This window comes from Oncorhynchus keta, chromosome 5, assembly GCF_023373465.1.
Source record: "Oncorhynchus keta strain PuntledgeMale-10-30-2019 chromosome 5, Oket_V2, whole genome shotgun sequence".
NCBI lineage: Eukaryota > Metazoa > Chordata > Actinopteri > Salmoniformes > Salmonidae > Oncorhynchus > Oncorhynchus keta.
The window spans coordinates 2,008,024-2,030,078 of record NC_068425.1 but is presented as its reverse complement, the minus strand read 5'-3'; the positions used below and the strand labels follow the sequence as shown (position 1 = coordinate 2,030,078).

The following is a 22,055-nucleotide window of genomic DNA, read 5'->3' as shown; positions in this document are numbered from 1 at the left end:
TCTACACACAATACCCTATAATTACAAAGCAAATATATGTGTTTAGAAATGTTTGCAAATGTATAACAAAAACAGAAAATATCACATTTACGTAAGTATTCCCTTCACTCTGTACTTTGTTGAAGCACCTTACAGCCTCAAGTCTTCTTTGGTATGACGCAACAAGCTTTGCACACATTTATTTGGGGAGTTCCTCCCATTCTTCTCTGCAGATCCTCTCAAGCTCTCTCAGGTTGGATGGGGAACGTTGCTGCACAGCTATTTTCAGGTCTCTCCAGAGATGTTTAGATCAGGTTTAAGTCTGGGCCCTGGCTGGGCCACTCGAGGACATTCAGAGACTTGTCCCAAAGCCACTCCTGCTTTGTCTTAGCTGTGTGCTTAGGGTTGTTGTCCTGTTGGAAAGTGAACCTTCACCCCAGTCTGAGGTCCCGAGCACTCTGGAGCAGCTTTTCATCAAGGATCCCTCTGTACTTTGCTCTGTTCATCTTTCCCTCGATCGTCACTAGTCTCCCAGTCCCTGCCGCTGAAAAACATCCCCACAGCATGATGCTGCCACCACCATGCTTCACCGTAGGGATGGTGCCAGGTTTCCTCCAGACGTGACACTTGGCATTCAGGCCAAAGAGTTCAGTCTTGGTTTCATCAGACCAGAGAATCTTGTTTCTCATGGTCTGAAAGTCCTTTAGGTGCCTTTTGGCAAACTCCAAGCAGGCTGTCGTACCTTTTACTGAGGAGTGGCTTCCGCCTGGCCACTCTACCATAAAGGCCTGATTGGTGGAGTGCTATAGAGATGGTTGTCCTTCTGGAAAGTTTTCCTATCGCTACAAAATAGCTCTGGAGCTCCTTCAGAGTGACCATCTGGTTCTTGGTCCCTAAACAAGGCCCTTTCCTCCAATTGCTCAGTTTGGCAGGATGGCTCCAAACTTCTTCAATTTAAGAATGATCTTGGGGACCTTCAATGCTGCAGACATTTTTTTGGCACCCTTCCTCAGATTTGTGTCTCAACACAATCCTGTTTTGGAGCTCTACGGACAATTCTTTCGACCTCATGGCATTGTTTCTGCTCTGACATGCACTGTCAACTGTGGGACCTTATATAGACAGGTGTGTGTCTTTCAAAATCATGTCCAAACAATTGAATTTACCACAGGTGGACTCCAATCAAGTTGTAGAAACATCTCAAGGATGATCAATGGAAACAGGATCCACCTGAGCTCAATTTCGAGTCTCATAGCAAAGGGTCTGAATACTTATGTAAATAAGGTATTTGTTTTTTATTGTTCATATATTTGCAAAAAAAATATGGGGTATTGCGTGGAGATTGCAAAACAAATATGGGGTATTGCGTGGAGATTGATGAGGAAAACAATTATTTTCATAATAATACCTAATATAATTTTCATACATAAATCATAGTCGCACACCTCATGTAGCCTAGCGTGGTATAGCGCACATGTTTTGATAAGGTTTGTATCACAACTATAGTGGCCAAATAACTTCTTAAAATGAAGCACATGCATCTGCTTTACAACCGGTTTAGAGCCTAACTGGCATACATAGGCCGTCAATTAAAATAAGAATTTCTTCTTAATTAACTGACTTGCCTAGTTAAATAAAGGTCAAATAAAAAAATTACAAATAAATAATTGCATAGCCAGATCACGTCCACAAGGACAACTGCTATTCTGTTCTTCTAGACTAATAGACTACATTTTCTTCATATCATGTTTTTTTTAGATCGGTCTAAAATGAAGAATGGATTTATCATGATGGTGTAGGCTATATTAAATGGGTTTATTAAGACTTTTTAAAATGTAGATGTTCTAAAGGTCTGCATCAGTGGCTTGTAGGCTTTTGTGGAAGCCAGGAGATGCTAAGTGTGTTTATGTTAATTAACAGTAAATTACCGTGAGACCGGCAGTTATTTGCTTGACTATCACCGACTGACAAAATGTAATAACCGCCACAGCCCTAGTAAGGACCCTTAAAATAAAGTGTTACCCTAAGGGGAAAGGAGTTGCTTGGCCCAGCACAGGCAGTGTAGTCCCCTGGTCTTCTGGTCCCAGTGATGCCATGTGTAGTGGGCATAGGGACACACACTGATACATGTACTGCCATTTTGGCTCTATATTATACACCACCATCAGCCTGTACCGTTGACACCAGGAAGGATGGGGCCATTGACTCATGCAGTTTACACCAAATCCTGACTCTGCCATCAGCATGATGCAAAAGGCACAAGTATTCATCGGACCAAGCAATGTTATTCCACTCCTCAGTTGTCCAGTGTTGGTGATCGCTACCCATCTGGAGCCGCTTCTTCTTGTTTGTAGCTGATAGGAGTGGAACCCTGTGTGGTCGTGGTCTTCTGCAATAGTCCATCCGTGACAAGGACCGACTAGTTGTGTGTTCCGAGATGCAATTCTGCACAACACTATTGTACTGCACCATTATTTGCCTGTTTGTGGTCTTCCTGTTAGGTTGCACAATTATTTCCATTCTCCTTCGACCTCTCTCATCAACAAGGTTTTTTTGGGGGCCCACAGGACTGACTTAATGTTTTCTGTTTTCTCGCACCATTATCGGTAATCCCTAGACACTGTTGTGCGTGAAAATCCCAGGAGGACGCCGTTTCTGAGATACTGGAACTGCTGCTCCTAGAAATGTGGTGAAATGCTAGGGCCGATTTTTATATATATTTTTTTGTCAGCCCCTGAGTTAAATCCATTTATGATTATCATCATGCATCACTTGTGTCCCAATCTTCATATTAGTTTCACTTTGGTCTTCCAACAACATGCGGGGGAAACCGCACGATAGCCGATTAACTGCGACGTGAATCGCCTGTATCCAGTAGCCTATATCCTCGGTATAGCCCCATCTCCCCTAATCTGCATCGGATGCACGCATAAATGTCCTGCTACTCAGAACATGTTTCAGAGATCTCAAGTTATGATGCTACTTGAATTTCATCAAATGCTCGCAGTCAAACAACCAATAATAGTGCAAGACTGGTTATTTTCCTGTGTTTGGTCTGGACTGCATTCTCACCTGCAGAGAAACGCACTACGGTACGAATTGAATCAGACTACCCTTTTTGAGCGAACCATGGGGCGTTGTTTGCAGATAGTGTTCATACCAGTCCAAGCTAACCAAACTAAGGGGGCAAATGCACCAGAATTCGGAAAAACTGCTTATCCCCCTGGCCCCTGCGTCCAGCGACTTGGGGGAAGTCTAACGTATGCTCAAATCTGTTCTGCTCTCACCTGTTTGGCCAGGGACCTTGGCAAAGAGTCCGCAAATGTTGACCACAAACAAGAGTACCAATAACTGCAGATAACCCTATGCCCGCCTTAATACAGACTAGCCCCTCTGTTAATATAGCTGAAGGAGACACAAGAAAGCCTGATGGAACTCCTCAAAAACCCACCTAAACAAGCCTTAATCCTTGGGGAAATGCTCTGTGGAGCAATTAAACGAAATTAGATCTCTTTGGCAATACAGATTAGTGCTGTGTTTACTGACAACCAAATTGAGCATTCAATGAAAATAACCAAAAAGCAACATACAAAAAAAGTTTAATGTGTTTGTACTTGGTCATGTCAAATTATAAGATTTTACCTTTACAATGACTCTACATATTACATTAGGAACAGATTGTCCATCCATTCTATAACCCACAGGAAAATGATTTATTGAACAAAGGAACAACAAAGTGCAACAATAGTCCATATACAAAATGGCAGCAGTTGAAATGATCAAAGTTTAAAAATGACATTGAAATGATTGATGAATGAGCATCGAGTCCATCTTTGGCATTTCTTGACGTTCTTTGACACTGAGTGACAGTGATTGTAGGCGTGTGTGCACGTGTGTCTAGATTTCACTATTCATGGGACAGTTAGTTGGAGAAAGAGGGGTCAGATCTGAAAGAGAAAACACAACGGAAACTGGAGTACATAAAACCAAGTAATAACATTTACTGGGATCAATAAAGTTCATTTGAAAATTGTTATATTAAAAGACTGGAAAGGTCTCTGATGTAGAAGGACCTTACATAGAAATAGAACAAATAGTTGAAGTCAGAAGTTTACATACACCTTAGCCAAATACATTTAAACTCAGTTTTTCCCCATTCCTGGCATTTAATCCTAGACAAAATTCCCTGTTTTAGGTCAGTTAGGATTACCACTTTATTTTAAGAATGTGAAATGTCAGAATAATAGTAGAGAGAATTATTTATTTCAGCTTTTATTTCTTTCATCAGATTCCCAGTGGGTCAGAAGATTACATTACGCTCAATTAGTATTTGGTAGCATTGCCTTTAAATTGTTTCACTTGAGTCTAAACATTTTGGTAGCATTCTACAAGCTTCCCACAATAAATTGAGTGAATTTTGGGCCATTCCTCCTGACAGAGCGGATGTAACTGAGTCAGGTTTGTAGGCCTCCTTGCTCTCGCACACTTTTTTAGTTCTGCCCACATATTGTCTATAGGAGTGAGGTCAGGGCTGTGTGATGGCTACTCCAATACCTAGACTTTGTTGTCCTAAAGCCATTTTGCCACAACTTTGGAAGTATGCTTGGTGTCATTGTCCATTTGTAAGACCCATTTGCGACCAAGCTTTAACTTCCTGACTGATGTCTTGAGCTGTTGCTTCAATATAGCCACATAATTTTCCTACCTCATGACGCCATCTATTTTGTGATGTGCACCAGTCCCTCCTGCAGCAAAGCACTCCCACAACATGATACTGCCACCCCCGTGCTTCACGGTTGGGATGGTGTTCTTTGGCTTGCAAGCCTCCCCCTTTTCCTCCAAACACAACGATGGTCATTATGGCCAAACAGTTATATTTTCATTTCATCAGACCAGAGGACATTTCTCCAAAAATTACGATCTTTGTCCCCATGTGCAGTTGCAAACCGTAGTATGACTTTTTTATGGCAGTTTTGTAGCAGTGGCTTCTTTCTTGCTGACCGGCCTTTCAGGTTATGTCGATATAGGACTCGTTTACTGTGGATATAGATACTTTTGTACCTGTTTCCTCCAGCATTTTCACAACTTCCTTTGCTGTTGTTCTGGGATTGATTTGCACTTCTCGCACCAAAGTACGTTCATCTCTAGGAGACAGAACGCATCTCCTTCCTGAGCGGTATGACGGCTGCGTGGTCCCATGGTGTTTATACTTGCGTACTATTGTTTGTACAGATGAATGTGGTACCTTCAGGCATTTGGAAATTGCTCCCAAGGATGAACCACACTTGCGGAGGTCTATAATTATTTTTCTGAGGTCTGGCTGATTTCTTTAGATTTTCCCATGATGTCAAGCAAAGAGGCACTGAGTTTGAAGGTAGGCCCTGAAATACATCCACAGGTACACCTCCAATTCAAATGATGTCAATTAGCCTATCAGATGCTTCTAAAGTCCTTACATTTTTTTATTATTTTTTTAAAATGTAATTTTACCCCCTTTTTTCTCCCCAATTTAGTGGTATCCAATTGTTAGTAGCTACTATCTTGTCTCATCGCTACAACTCCCGTACGGGCTCGGGAGAGATGAAGGTTGAAAGCCATGCGTCCTCCGATACACAACACAACCAAGCCGCACTGCTCCTTAACACAGCGCATCCAACCTGGAAGCCAGCTGCACCTATGTGTCGGAGGAAACACCGTGCACCTGGCAACCTTGGTTAGCGTGCACTGCGCCCGGCCCGCCACAGGGGGTCGCTGGTGCGCGATGAGACAAGGATATCCCTACCGGCCAATCCCTCCCTAACCCGGACGACGCTATGCCAATTGTGCGTCGCCCCTCGGACCTCCCGGTCGCGGCCGGTTACGACAGAGCCTGGGCGCGAACCCAGAGTCTCTGGTGGCACAGCCCTTAACCACTGTGCCACCCAGGAGGCTGTCATGACATCATTATCTGGAATTTCCCAAGCTGTTGAAAGGCACAGTCAACTTAGTGTATGTAAACGTCCGTCCCACTGGACTTGTGATACACTGAATTATTAGTCAAATAATCTGTCTGTAAACAATTGTTGGAAAAATTACTTGTGTCATGCACAAAGTAGATGTCTTAACTGACTTGCCAAAACTATAGTGTTAACAAGAAATTTGTGAAGTGGTTGAAAAACGAGGTTTTAATGACTCCAGCCTAAGTGTATGTAAACTTCTGACTTCAACTGCATGTAACAGTGCCTTCAGAAAGTATCACACCCCTTTAATTGTTTTACATTTGCCTATTATTCTTTTCGAAGTTCTACAAGCTCTGTCAAATTGGTTGATGATCATTGCTAGACAACCATTTTCAGGTATTGCCATACATTTTTTTGCAGTATGACTTTAGTGCCTTGTTGCAAACAGGAATATAATATGTTTTTATTTTTTAAATTCTGTATACTGTAGGCTTCCTTCTTTTTACTCTGTCAATTAGGTTAGTATTGTGGAGTAACTACAATGTTGTTGATCCATCCTCAGTTTTCTCCCATCACAGCCATTCAACTTTGTAGCTCTTTTAATGTCACCATTGGCCTCATGGTGAAATCCCTGAGCGGTTTCCTTCCTCTCCGGCAACTGAGTTAAGAGACACCATCCAAAGTGTAACTAATAACTTCACAATGCTCAAAGAGATATTCCATGTCTGCTTTTTTTACCCATCTACCAATAGGTCCTGTAACGTGTGCACTAATAAATTGGGACGCAATTACAGGGAGTGAATTTAATTAATAAGCAAACATGGATTGAAAACAAGAAAAACAAGTAGCGTACAGACATAAAACAGAATCAATAATGCCTGGGGAAAGAACTAAAGGGAGTGACATACTGTATATAGAGGAGGAAATCAGGAAGGTGATGGAGTCCAGGTGAGTCTCATGAAGCACAGGTGCAGGTAACGAGCCTCAGCTGTCGGCTGAGGCATGGGATCCTGAAAAGCCAGCTACTTATTATTATATTTGCACCTCCCTGTACTTGCTTCCTGCCCCCAGTGTACACGTTACAGAATAACGCCTCACCAAAGGGAAGCAACAGGAATCTTTTCCCGACTGGTGACGGTTCCCGGGCTGGCCAAGAGCAGCTCCTGAAGCAACCGGGATGCCACACCTGGCTTATCGAGCCAGCTGATGCATGGAAGCCTGACAGGTTCACAAGCCTCGGTTGGCTTCCCGAGCCTCAGCTGGCTCCATGCCTCGCTGGCTCTGGGTTCGAGCCTCAGGGCTTCCATGCCTCGCTGGCTCTACTGGTTCCCGAGCCTCAGCTGGCTCTACTGGTTCCCGAGCCTCAGCTGGCTCGACTGGTTCCCGAGCCTCAGCTGGCTCGACTGGTTCCCGAGCCTCAGCTGGCTCGACTGGTTCCCGAGCCTCAGCTGGCTCGACTGGTTCCCGAGCCTCAGCTGGCTCTACTGGTTCCCGAGCCTCAGCTGGCTCGACTGGTTCCCGAGCCTCAGCTGGCTCGACTGGTTCCCGAGCCTCAGCTGGCTCGACTGGTTCCCGAGCCTCAGCTGGCTCTACTGGTTCCCGAGCCTCAGCTGGCTCTACAGGTTCCCGAGCCTCAGCTGGCTCTACAGGTTCCCGAGCCTCAGCTGGCTCTACAGGTTCCAGAGCCTCAGCAGAAGCGATTGGCCTGCTCCTGGTCCCTCAGGACCATCCCTCTGGTCGGCGTCCTGCGGCTGGAGCCGCGTGTCAGGGATGGGGTCCTCCACTCTGGCGCTATTGTTGCCAGTTTACTCATTATTACGCACACCTGTGCCTCATGAGACTTACCTGGACTCATCACCTTCCTGATTACCTCCCTTATATCTGTCACTTCCTTTGGTTCTCTCCTCAGGCGTTATTGACTCTGTTTTTGTTTCGTGTCTGTGTGCTTTTCGTGTTTCTTGTTTTGTACTGTTCTATTTATTATTACATTTGCACTCCCTGTACTTGTTTCCCGACTCCCAGCGTACACGTTACTAGTGCCCTTCTTTGCAAGGAATTGGAAAACCTCCCTTGTCTTTGTGGTTGAATCTGTATTTGAAATTCACTGCTGGACTGAGGGACCTTACAGATGTGTGGGGTACAGAGATGAGGTCGCCATTCAAAAATCATGTTAAACACTTATTGCAAAAAGAGTGAGTCTATGGAACTTGTGATTTGTTATGTACATTTTTACTCCTGAACTTATTTAGACTTTGCCATAACAAAGGGGTTGAATTCTTATTTTGAATAAATTTGTACAAATTTCTAAAAACAAAATACGACTTTGACATTATGTGGTATTGTGTGTAGCCCAGTGTCCAAACATCTCAATTTAACCAATTTCTTTCCCTGTTCTCTCTCTTCTAAACAAACCCTCAAATCAGTGAGCTAACTTGGAACAAATTAAATAGTGCAGTCAAATTTAACATGGTAAATTTATAAGCTCGAATAAGAATGATATAGAAAAGGGCTATTTTTTGGTTTCAGTGTAGATGTAGATTATAAGATACAACATATCCATATAAACAAATAAGTTATCTAAAAGTGTAACATAGAAACGTAACGTTTGCCTTCTGGTATCCCAACAGCTGAAAGCTATGAGTATTTAGCTAATAACTTTGCCGGTGGTTTCTGAAGTGTTCCCACTGCCCTTTTGATTTTGTAATTGAAATAAATGTCAATGGATGAATGGCCAATAGATAGATCACGTGACTTCAACATTTAACTGAATGATGAGGAGAAGGACTGGAAGAGGATAGAGGGTGATTGAATTCCTCTCTCACACACACACACACACACACACACACACACAACAGCTCACATTTTGGTAGGCTATTTGTTTGTCAACTTGTCTAAAATTAGAGACATGCAGCTACTCTTCTGTCCTTATGTGTTGCTTTAGAAGACCAAACAAACACTTGCTCAACAGAATGAATGCTTCAATCTGGTTGACATCAGTATTGTTTCTTGTCATTTCTGCTTCTTTCACGTACAATCAGCTTTACAAATCAGCACCTTCACACTCGGTCGCTAACCACGCATTCACATTCTCTCAAGATGCTGAAAGAAAGAAATCATTTCTCCACTCCTGTTCTCAGGTCAAATTGGTGTATAATTTCCCCCCAAAACGTGGTTTTGGAACACTTAAAAACATGGTTTTGGATGTTGTAAGAGTTTGTTTTACCAGTAGTCAGAAATGGTCCCAGTTGTTCTTACACCATTTGAAGTAAAGTAATGAATGGTGGTTTTACAGTTAGTGGTACACTGTTCAGCTAAAGTGTGACCCCACCTGGCATTTGAACACATAACCTTTGGATTTGAGATGCACTGATCTTTCTGCAGCTCCACAAAGACTGTAACATTCCTATACATATTCATTACCTATAATACATCTCTGCACGTAGCAAAATAGTTCCATCTGTGCTGCTGTTTTAGTTATCAGTTTATCTGACTATTCTCTCATCATTGATTTCATTGAATTATTTCAGTCATTTGAGGGTTTTCTGTGTAGTTGTTTAATGTTGGTGAGGCATATTACTCTCTTTTAATGTTACTCCTGAATAACTAGGAAAAATATATTTTTTATTGTTTATTATAAGAATAGGAATACAGGTGTAGGAATACAGGTGAATTCAGTTATTAACACAGGTGTGTGGCGTAGCATAAAGATCGGAATGCTGTGAAAAAAAAGAGTTTGAGTGTTCAAATCCCAGGTGAGGACAAGTTCAATAATTCCTGTATAAAAAAAAACATACACAATGTAAGCTAAAAGCACTAAAGTCACTGTGAGAATCATAACGACACATTTTTGTTTTCACGTAAAATCTCACGTGAAGTGTTCCAAAACCACGAAATCGTGCTTTTTCTGTGAGGGTGTACAGTAAGAAATGCTTAATTCTGCAGGAATTAATATTATATGTGGTGGATCGACTAACTTTTTCCCAAAAGCATTTGGCGACTAACTTTTTCCCAAAAGCATTTGGCGATTGACATGTAGGCCTACTTGGAGGGCGATCAGTTAGGGCCTAAAGCTCAGGCTTATGCAGAAATGGCAAATACACATGATGAAAGAGAACCTCAGTGTAGCCTATAGATATAAATTGCACAATAATTGTACATTTATGGAATTTTTTATGCATGTTTTCTCTTTATTCAACCCGCCCGCAACCCAAATTGCAAGTAGCCTAATGTGGGCGAGTTATGACAACTCAGCTCATCCACTCAGCCATGCAAACACAAACAGTGTTACACGGAACCCAAACCGGCTGCGCGCGTGCACCATCGTGCATACATTTATTTTGTCCCCCCACACGAAACGAGATCACGACACGCATGTTAAAATATCAAAACAAACTCTGAACGAATTATATTAATTTTGGGACAGGTTGAAAAACATTAATGGCAATTTAGGCTAGCTAATTTGTCCTTTTTAGCTAGCTTGCTGTTGCTAGCTAATTTGTCCTGGGATATAAACATTGAGTTATTTTACCTGAAATGTTCTCTACTCCGCCAATTAATCCACACATAAAAGGTCAACTGAATCATTTCTAGTCATCTCTTCTCCTTCCAGCCTTTTCTTCTCTTGACTTTATATTGCCATTGGCAACTTTCATAAATTAGGTGCATTACCACCACTGACTTTGTTCGTCTTTCAGTCACCAATGTGGGTATAACCAATGAGGAGATGGCAAATGGGTACCTTCTTCTATAAACCAATGAGGAGAGGCAGGACTTGCAGCGCGATCTGCATCAGGAATAGAACTGACTTCTATTTTAGCCCTTGGCAACGCAGACGCTCGTTGGCGCGCGCAAGTGCAATAATGGAATAACAGATTTCTAAATGTATTTTGCGACACGAGCGGTGTAGTTATTAGCTTGTTATTGTTTTTCACACTTTGTGACAAAGGATACATACAGGGCATTCGGAAAGTATTCAGACACCTAGACTTTGTCCACGTTTTGTTACGTTACAGCCTCATTCTAAAATTGATTAAATAAAACATTTTCCTCATCAATCTACACAAAATACCCCATAATGACAAAGCGAAAGTGTGAATTTTTGAACATTTCTAAAATAAAATAAAAATGATATCTCATATCGATAGGGTTCACTTAAGGACATTCAGAGATTGTCCCGAAGCCACCCCTGCGTTGTCTTGGCTGTGTGCTTAGGGTCATTGTCCTGTTGGAAGGTGAACCTTTGTCCCAGTCTGAGGTCCTGAGCGCCCTGGAGCAGGTTTTCATCAAGGATCTATCTCCCTGTGCTTTGCTCCGTTCATATTTCCCTCGATCCTGACTAGACTCCCAGTCCCTGCCGATGAAAAACATCCCCACAGCATGATGCTGCTGCCACCACCATGCTTCACCGTAGGGATGGTGTCAGATTTCCTCCAGATGTGACGCTTGGCATTCAGGCCAAAGAGTTCAATCTTGGTTCATTTGACCAGACAATCTTGTTTCATGGTCTGAGAGTCCTTTAGGTGCCTTGTGGCAAACTCCAAGCCGGCTGTCATGTGCCTTTTACTGAGGAGTGGTTTCCATCTGGCCACTCTACCATAAAGGCTTGATTGATGGAGTGCTGCAGAATCTTGGTGGTTCAAACTACCATTTAAGAATGAGGGAGGCCACTGTGTTTTTGGGGACCTTCAATGCTGCAGACATTTTTTGGTAACCTTCTCCAGATCTGTGCCGACGCAATCCTTCGACCTCATGGCTTGGTTTCTGCTCTGACATGCACTGTCAATTGTGGGACCTTATATAGACAGTTGTGTGCCTTTCAAAATCATTTCCAAACAATTGAATTTACCACAGGTGGACTCCAATCAAGTTGTAGAAACATCTTAAAGATGATCAATGGAAACAAGACGCACCTGAGCTCAATTTCGAGTCTCATAGCAAAGGGTCTGAATACTTACGTAAATAAGGTATATGTTTGTCATATTTAATGAGGAAAAAAATATATTTAATCAATTTTAGAATAAGGCTGTAATGTAACAATGTGGAAAAAGTCAAGGGGTCTGAATACTTTCCGAATGCGCTATATGCCTCATCACAAATCTCGGAGATGTAGGGACAGTTCCTTGGACTTCATGGTATAGTTTCTGCTCTGACATGCACTGTCAACTGTGGGACCTTATATACTGTAGAGGGGTACGTTTCTTTATAAATCATGTCCAAACAATTGAATTGGCCACAGAACGACTTCAATTAAGTTGTAGTGACATCTCAAGGATGATCAAAGGAAATTGGATGCACCTGAGCTCAATTTGGAGTGTCCTAGAAAAGGGGTGTGAATACTTATGTAAATGTAGATATTTCTGTTTCAATTGCAATAAATTTGCAAGAATTTCTAAAAACATGTTTTTATTTAAAAAGGTATTTTGGTTACGGTGCATAAAACAGTACATAGCCTATCAACGTGTAGGCCTACTGTGTAATAAAATGGATAATTGTGTATTAAAAACATAAATATGTGTTTGCAGCGCATACAACCATGCCGACAGCCAACTGAAGATCAGTGGACAAGGAGCTGGACAACAGGTCCCGTTGGTTCCCAAGAAAGCAGTGAGTTTTTCTGGATTCACAGAATGTGTTTGTGTAAGTACAATTTGTGTGAAAAGTCACATGTGATTGTTTAGTTTGAGCTAGCTAATTTATCTACTGTTTCTATCATAGGCCACTGTAATCAGTGGGGGTTGAAACAAGTTCCCCGGCCAGCACACTAAAATCACAATGTTTCCATTTCTATAGTCATGTTACAAAGAGTGTTTTTTAATTGAAGCGACCAAATATCGGCCTTTAACCATCCAAATATTGTATACAATATTCTGCCCAAATTTCTATGGAATGTTTTAGGTAGGCTATACATAGGCTACTGTTTAATGTATTTTTGCTTTTCTTGGAATAGAAACACCATAATATGAATCAATTTAATCAAGCTAATATTAGAAATAAATGGTAAATAATAAAGGCCAGTATCAAATCCTTTTCATAAAGAAAAGGGAATACATCATCTCAAACTGCAGAAGTCAAATGATTTGTGCAGAGAAGCAAGCACCAACAAGCTGGAGAATATTTGATTGGCAAATTGCATATTATTACAAACCTTGACATCAACAAAATCATAACATCTGGTCTGCATGTGACTGAACGAGTTACATTTGTACAGTAGGAAGTATGTCGCTTTCTTTCCCGGGTATAGTCAGTGTACTGTATGTAGCCTACTCCTGCCCAGTTCTTAATTCACAATTGGAAGATTATAGTATTTGATAGCCTAATAATAATAAAAAATATATAATTCAATTTAAATTATGAAGTGTATTCACAATTACATGGCATGATGACCTCTGCTCAGCTTCAAATGCCCTCATTAGTCATTAGAGTATGTTTGCTCAAACATGCCCACTGGTGGTTTGGATAAGCATTAACAGCAAGCACTGTAACGCACCATAACAAACAGTACCGTGAAGCAACTTTTGATTGAAGAACCACCGAGGGTACAAAACATTAGGAACGTAGACTGAACAGGTGAAAGCTGACCAGGTTAATCCCTTATTGATGTCACCTACACTTCAGTCAGTGTAGACGAAGGGAAAGAGACAGGTTAAAGAAGGATTTTTAACTCTTGAGAAAATTGAGACATGTATTGTGCGTGTGTGCCATTCAGAAGAAAGACAAACTATGTAGGTGCCTTTGAACGGGGTATGGTAGTAGGTGCCAGTTGCACCGGTTTGAGTGTGTCAAGAACTGCAACGCTGCTGGGTTTTTCAAGCTCAATAGTTTCCAGTGCTTATCAAGAATGGTCCACCACCTAAAGGACATCCAGCCAAATTGACACAACTGTGGGAAGCATTTGAGTCAACATGGGCCAGCATGCCTGTGGTACTCTTTAGACACCTTGTAGAGTCCATGCCCCGACAAATTGAGGCTGTTCTGAGGGCAAAAGGGGGTGCAACTCAATATTAGGAATTTGTTCCTAATGTTTTGTACACTCAGTGTATGTCTGTATGCAACCTTACCTCTGAGAATGGGCGGAGGACGTGTGGGTTTTATCAAGTTACTCTGAGAGAGAGCGTCCACCATCCAGGAGAGGGCACTAGAACAATACTCCAACTGGGAACAAGAGAGAGGGGATGGGGGCGAGAAGGAGAGAGAGGTTATTTTCCCTAACCCCTAAATCTAAAACTATACCTAACCCTAACCTTAATTCTAACCCCAAAACTTACCCCTAAGCCTAAAATAGTATTTCTCCTCGTGGGGACAGGCAAAATATCCACACTTGTCCAAATTTTCCTTGTTTTACTATCCTTGTGAGGACTTCTGGTACCCACAAGGAAAGTTAAACCAAAACGGATGGTGACCGGGGATTCGACCGAGGTGGCGGACCTAGAGGCACAGGCGTCACGGGGTAAGGACTCAATAGCTCCGCCACACACACAAAGCCATCCCCCCCTTTAAGGACCACTGAAACTTGTTACCGCTGGGCATATAAGGCTGTGTGTGTGTGTGTGTGTGTGTGTGTGTGTATGCTGTGACCAGTGGCAGCAGCCCAGGCTGACACTGACCTCGGTCTCTAGCATTCTCAGCCTGCGGTTGTGGTCCTGGATCTTTACCATCTGCTTTAGGACACTGTCCACCCTTCAACATAGGACCACAAGACAGGTTAGGGGTCAATTCAAGAATTGAACTGAAGTCCTATTCATGAAAAAATAACTGAATTGAACCAATCCCTAACACAGGAGTAACAATCTCTTTGGTGCAATTTTCAGAAGAATATCATACACTTTCACAACACTTAGTACAAAACAGATAATCAAAAAGGCATTTGTTTCAAAATTAAGCACATTTTCAATTACTAAGTACACTCAAAATCATAGTCACTTTTTCACCAAACTTAGTCAGTGTTTCATCTAAAAGTACACATTGCAATACAGTTCTTATAAAGTAATTGCTGGCCTTCTCGGCAGAGTTGCAAAGAAAAAGCTATATCTCAGACTGGCCAATAAAAATAAAAGATGGGCAAAAGAACACAGACACAGGACAGAGGAACTCTGACTAGAAGGTCAGCATCCCGGAGTCGCCTCTTCACTGTTGACGTTGAGACTGGTGTTTTGCGGGTACTATTTAATGAAGCTGCCAGTGGAGGACTTGTGAGGCATCGGTTTCTCAAACTAGACACTAATGTGCTTGTCCTCTTGCTCAGTTGTGCACCGGGGCCTCCCACTACTCTTTCTATTGTGGTTAGAGACAGTTTGCACTGTTCTGTGAAGGGAGTAGTACACAGCGTTGTACGAGATCTTCAGTTTCTTGGCAACTTCTCGCATGGAATAGCCTTCATTTCTCAGAACAAGAATAGGCAGACAAGTTTCAGAAGAAAGTTCTTTGTTTCTGGCAATTTTGAGCCTGTAATCGAACCCACAAATGCTGATGCTCCAGATACAAGGCCAGTTTTATTGCTTTTTTAATAAAGGACAACAGTTTTCAGCTGTGCTAATATAATTGCAAAAGGGTTTTTTAATTATCAATTAGTCTTTTAAAATGATAAACTTGGATTAGCTAACACAACGTGCCACTGGAACACAGAAGTGACGGTTGCTGATAATGGGCCTCTGTATTCCTACATAGATATTCCATTTTTTTTTTTTAATCAGCCATTTCCAGCTACAATAGTCATTTACAACATTAACAATGTCTACACTGTATTTCTGATCAATTTTATGTTATTTTAAATGGACAAAAAATGTGCTTTTCTTTAAAAAACAAGGACATTTCTAAGTGACCTCAAACTTTGAAATGGTAGTGTATGTATGGAAATGAATTATTTATATATTATTAATTATTAGGCTGTATGGATTTATGTACTTTTTTGTAGGATTTTTTTTTTGTCAACAAAGTGGCCTCATACATAAGTATGACACAATATTGTAAATACAATACATGATTACAATACAGGTGAAGGAGGGTGTATGACTGCCATCCTCATGATGAAGCCATTAGACGAGGCATCCAATGACATCAATCCAGATCTATGTCAGGGTGCATGAACGACGAGGACAATAAGAACCTATGGGCACATGCTCAAGACAGGCTTGATGCAAACTAGTGCCTGGTAAATGTTGTTTCTTTCATTCATTTAATATGATTAACGTACACCTATAGTGTAATTATATATGAACAATACATAAAAAAAATTGTATCAATGATTGTGAAATATGTCTTCGATGATCACACCTTTGACCACACATGGGATAGAAATGATGGAAATTCAGTTGATGGGTAGTGCAAGTGTATTGTGTAATGTGAGAACAGTATAATGTACTGTAATTTACAGTACTGAATCATACTACATTCAAAAGGCAATTTTGAAACATTGGATAAACTGGTTAGATATCATTATGTAGTGTTTGTGTTTAAATCAATATTCTCATGGAATATCACAGTTAACGTATATTTTGGATCAATGGTAGTGTGGTGAAAGGTCTGTCCAAAAAAAATTAATGCACAAATCAAGGTTTTAAATATAAGACTTGCTGCATTACAAGTGTTACCAGTTTGGAGAGTTGTATATTAAGAGTTTTGAAAATTCACCACGTACTTTTGAAAATAGCACCAAAGCAAAACAAACTAAAGCTGTTAAATGAATCTGGTATTCAGTATATGACAGAAATAAGTGACTGAGGGGGGAGAGATGTCTCACTTGACGGAGGTGCGTTTGAGCCTCTCCGAGTCGCTCTCTCTCTCTCGTTTGTTCTGGGCAGACAGTATATTCTCCTTCTGGATGGCCTCCCACATGTTTAGTTTACTGGCCTGCCTACCATGGATCTCCAGAACTGAAGGAATGATAGAGGAAAAGAGGGGGATTTGGAAGAATATATATATTTTTTAAAATATTCAGCTATAATCTTGGACAACCAATGGGAGTGGACTTCTAAAATGCTAGTAATTTAGCAATATACAACTATGAGCATTTTCATTTCACAATTCAGCATATCTCTAATGGCTCCCCTCCCTCCCTCCCCATCTCTTCTCACCAAAGTGTTTGATCTTGACGGAGGGGATCCTGCGGATGCGCCTCTTGATGAAGAGGTGGAGGTGGGAGATGATGATGAAGGGTGGCGCCAGGCAGGGTCTGGAATGGTACTCCAAGATAAGCTTGTAGCGCTGAAACTTCCAGTAGGTGTCGCTGTTCTCCTGCACTTTTGAGAACGTATGACTGCAGTGACGAGAGAGAGAGCCAGCCACAGTGAAATGTTACCAGCCAGAATATCAGCGAATACATTGCATTCGGAAAGCATTCTGACCCCTTGACATTTTGTTACATTACAGCTTTATTGCAAAATATATATTTTTTTAAATGTCCTCAATCTACACACAATAACCCATAATGACAATGTAAAAACGGGTTTTTAGAAGAAAAAAAAAATATTTTAAAAACTGAAAATCGGGGGGCCTCCCGGGTGGTCTAGGGCACTGCATCGCAGCGCTAGCTGTGCCACCAGAGACTCTGGTGGCACAGAGTCCGTACTGGAGTTGTAGCGATGAGACAAAATAGTAACTACTAACAATTGGATACCACGAAATTGGGGAGGAAAAAGGAGGGTAAAATTTAAGAATTACAAAAACATTTTTTTAACTGAAATCTCACATTTACATAAGTATTCAGACCCTTTACTCAGTACTTTGTTGAAGCACTTTGGTAGCGATTACAGCCTTGAGTCTTCTTTGCATATAAACGCTACAAGCTTGGCAAACCTGTTGGAGAGTTTCTCCCATTTTTCTCTGCAGATCCTCTCAAGCCCTCTCAGGTTGGACGGGGAGCGTTACTGCACAACTATTTTCAGGTCTTTCCAGAAATGTTTGATCTGGTTCAAGTCCGGGCTCTGGCTGGGCCACAAGGACATTCAGAGACTTGTCCCGAAGCCACTCATGCGTTGTCTTGGCTGTGTGCTTAGGGTCGTTGTCCTGTAGGAAGGTGAACCTTCACCCCAGTCTGAGGTCCCGAACGCACTGGAGCAGCTTTTCATCAAGGATCTCTCTGTACTTTGATTCGTTCATCTTTCACTCGATCCTCACTAGTCTCCCAGTACCTGTCGCTGAAAAACATCCCCAAAACATGATGCTGCCACCACCATGCTTCACCGTAGGAATGGTGCCAGGTATCCTCCAGATGTGACGCTTGGCATTCAGGCCAAAGAGTTCAATCTTGGTTTCATCAGACCAGAGAATATTGTTTCTCATGGTCTGAGAGTCTTTAGGTGCCTTTTGGCAAACTCAAAGTGGGCTGTCAAGTGCCTTTTACTGAGGAGTGGTTTCCGTCTAACCACTCTACCATAAAGGCCTGATTGGTGGAGTGCTGCAGAGATGGTTGTCCTTCTGGAAGGTTCTTCCATCTCCACAGAGGAACTCTAGAGCGCTGTCAGAGTGACCATCTGGTTCTTGTTCACCTCCCTGACCAAGGCCCTTCTCCCCTGATTGCTCAGTTTGGCCTGGCGGCAGTTCTCTGAAGATTCTTGGTGGTTTCATACTTCTTCCATTTAAGAATGAGGGAGGTCACTGTGTTCTTGGGGTACTTCAATGCTGTAGAACATTTTTGGTAACCTTCCCTTGATCTGTGCCTCCACACAATCCTATCTTGGAGCTCTACAGACAATTCCTTCAACCTCATGGCTTGGTTTTTGGCATGCACTGTCCACTGTCGGACCTTATATAGACAGGTGTGTGACTTTCAAAATCATGTCCAATCGATTTAATTTACTACCGGTAGACTCCAATCAACTTGTCAAAACATCTCAAGGATGATCAATGGAAACTGGATGCAGCTGGAGTTCAATTTTGAGTCTAATAGCAAAGGGTCTGAATACTTATGTAAATAAGGTATTTCTGTTTATTGTTTTATACATTTGCAAACATTTCTAAAAACCTATTTTCGCTTTGTCATTATGGGGTAGTGTGTGTAGATTGCTGATTGATTAAAAAATCTATTTAATCCATTTTAGAATAAGGCTGTTAACGTAACAACATTTTGAAAAAGTCAAAGGGTCTGAATACTTTCCAAAGGCACTGTGTTGGTTTTATTATATTTTTGGGTTATTGACGTTTTGGGCAGAAATAAATGCAGAGTCAGAAAAACACTTGGCATTTTGATAACACGCAATGATAGTGTCAAATAAGACACGTAAAATGTCAATCAAGTTGATTGAATTAAAATAAATCGAATTAGCTATAATTGATCAAATCAGTGGTTCTGAGAGAATAAACAACACTAGCCAAGACACAGTGAGGAACTAGATAAGAGGAAATCAGCCCACGGATTGATTGGAGGGGCCTATTGAATAAGTGATGATCTGTTGAGGGGAACACAAAGAGAGTGAAACAGGGATAAGGAGGGGGTGCTAGATGGGAAAGAGGGACAGAAAGTGAAACCGGGACAGAGAGCGAGTAAAAGAGAGACAGAGAGAAAAAGAAGAACAGAGAGGGTGAAAGAAGGACAGAGAGGGTGAACGAAGGACAGAGCGAGAAGGTACGTTACCTGAACATGGCAATGAGCAGATTGACCAGGAGGATGTTGGTGACCAACAGGTAGATGACCAGTAGGATGACCACCAGCCAGTTGGCGTAGGTACTCATGCAGGGCTCTGCCCCCGCCTCGATCAGGGTTGCGTTATTGGTGCACTGTATCCCCTCCTCTAGTTTATCAGCTAAGGACAGAGAGACAGTGAGAAAAGGGGGGATGGAGGGAGAGAGTGAGTGTTTGAAATATACGGAACAAAAATATAAAGGTAACATGCAACAATTTCAATGATTTTACTGAGTTACAGTTCATATAAGGAAATCAGGCAATTGAAATGAATTCATTAGGCCCTAATCTATGGATTTCAGATGACTGGGCAGGGGCCCAGCCATGAGTGGGCCTCGGGCAGCATAGGCCCACCAATTTTGGAGACTGGCCCATCCACTAGGGAGCAATGCCTAGCCAATCAGAATGATCCACAAAATGGCTTTATTACAGACAGAAATACCCCTCGGTTTCACCAGCTGTCTGGGTGGCTGATCTCAGACAATTCCGCAGGTGAAGAATCCAGATGTGGAGGTCCTGGGGTGGTGTGGTTACATGTGGTCTACGGTTGTGAGGCCGGTTGGATGGAATGCCAAATTCTCTAAAAAGACGTTGGAGGCGGCTTATGGTAGACAAATTAACATTACATTCTCTGGCAGCTCTGGTAGACATTCCTGCAGTCAGCATGCCAATTGCACACTCCCTCAAAACTTGAGACATCGGTGGCATTGTGTTGTGTGACAAAACTGCACATTTTAGAGTGGCCTTTTATTGTCCCCATCACAAGGTGCACCTGTGTAATGATCATGCTGATTAATCAGCTTCTTGATATGACACACCTGTTAGGTGGATGGATTATCTTGGCAAAGGAGAAATGCTCACTAACAGGCACGTAAACATTTTGGGGATCTTCTAATTCAGCTCAGGACTAATATTTTACATGTTGTGTTTATTGTTTTGTTCGGTACAGATGGGATAAACCAGAGGGAGGGATGTGAAGAGAAAAGTCAACACAGACACCTTCACATGAAAAAACACATTCGTACAGAAACATTGACGCACCATCCATTTCGTGTATGGGGATCTGTCCAAATATGTGTAGGTATGGCCTGTAGAACACTCTGCGAAAGATCCAATTGGGACGGGGGTCATAGGAGTAGAGCAGCGCCTGATTGGCTACGCCGTAGGCCAGGAGCCACACCGCCAGGAAGAAGAGGAAGAAGAAGATGTCCTTCATCTACCAATCAGGAACAGAGGATTAGGAAAAGTATTGGTAACATTGAAATAACACTAAAGGACGTTTGCACAGACCTAAATGATGTCGACTCAGACTTTAATACAGACTCCTTTTAAAATACTTCAACAGGAGTAGATATCGTCAGTGGTTAGCTTACCTTACCACACCACATGAGTGTGTTTATACACACAGTGTACAAAACATTATGAACAACTGCTCTTTCCATGACATACACTGACCAGGTGAAAGCTGGTGAAATCAGTGTAGATGAAGGGGAGGAGGCAGGTTAAAGAAGGATTTTTGAGCCTTGAGGGTGCAACTCGATATTAGGCAGGTATTCTTAATGTTTTGTACACTCATTATGGCCAGCATTTGAAATGTTTATACAGTCTTCATCACAAGATCATGTTTCAGTCGACAAAGACCATCATCATCACAAATACTTAAAAGAATCACTTACCATGTTGCCGACGATGATGATCTTGGGTCCCAGTTGTTTGTGGATGGCGAAGATGTGGATGAGACGAAGGGTAAACACCATATAGTCCACAGCAAACACAGCACGGCCAAACTCATAGGACCACGGGAACATTCTAGAACACACAACAAACACCTGGTTATAGTCACAGGGTAAGTATATATGTATAAGTATATGCCATTTAGCAGACGCTTTTATCCAAAGCGACTTACATTCATGTGTGCATACATTCTACGTATGGGTGGTCCCGGGGGATCGAACCCACTACCCTGGCGTTACAAGCGCCATGCTCTACCAACTGAGCTACAGAAGGTCACACACTCATATACAGTCAGTGGCCCGTTTATTAGTTACACAAAAATGGATCACTCCTACAGACAGCAAGTCACGTGGCCGTGGCTTACTATATAAAGGCAGGGTAGCCTAGTGGTTAGAGCGTTGGACTAGTAACCGGAAGGTTGCAAGTTCAAACCCCCGAGCTGACAAGGTACAAATCTGTCGTTCTGCCCCTGAACAGGCAGTTAACCCACTGTTCCTAGGCCGTCATTGAAAATAAGAATTTGTTCTTCACTGTCTTAACTAGTTAAATAAAGGTGTAAAAAAAAATCATTAAAAAAATAAAATAAAGCAGGCAGACAAGCATTGAGGCATTCAGTTACTGTTCGATTGAACATTAGAATGTTGCGTCTTGCTGATGGTAGAGCCAGGATTTGGAGTAAGTAGCATTAGTTCATGGCCCCATCTTGCCTGGTGTCAACGGTACAGGCTGGTGTACTGGTGTGGCGATTGTTTTTCTGGCACACGTTACATCCCTTGATACCAACTGAG

General features: G+C 42.0%; 1 protein-coding gene across 3 annotated transcripts in view; it reads right to left on the bottom strand.

Moving 5' to 3' along the window:
• Positions 1–3,561: 3,561 nt before the first annotated feature.
• The window catches only part of trpm4a (transient receptor potential cation channel, subfamily M, member 4a), a 42,123-nt gene continuing 23,629 nt past the window's right edge, over positions 3,562–22,055 (bottom strand). For all 3 annotated transcript variants that reach the window (XM_052518378.1, XM_052518379.1, XM_052518380.1), the window contains 8 exons: positions 21,210–21,342; positions 20,575–20,749; positions 19,486–19,654; positions 16,988–17,169; positions 16,654–16,786; positions 14,522–14,594; positions 13,976–14,069; positions 3,562–3,926 (listed from right to left, as the gene is read on the bottom strand). In XM_052518378.1, the coding sequence (XP_052374338.1) occupies positions 3,877–3,926; positions 13,976–14,069; positions 14,522–14,594; positions 16,654–16,786; positions 16,988–17,169; positions 19,486–19,654; positions 20,575–20,749; positions 21,210–21,342 (1,009 nt within the window). In that variant the 3' untranslated portion in view covers positions 3,562–3,876. The remainder of the gene's footprint in view (positions 3,927–13,975; positions 14,070–14,521; positions 14,595–16,653; positions 16,787–16,987; positions 17,170–19,485; positions 19,655–20,574; positions 20,750–21,209; positions 21,343–22,055) is intronic.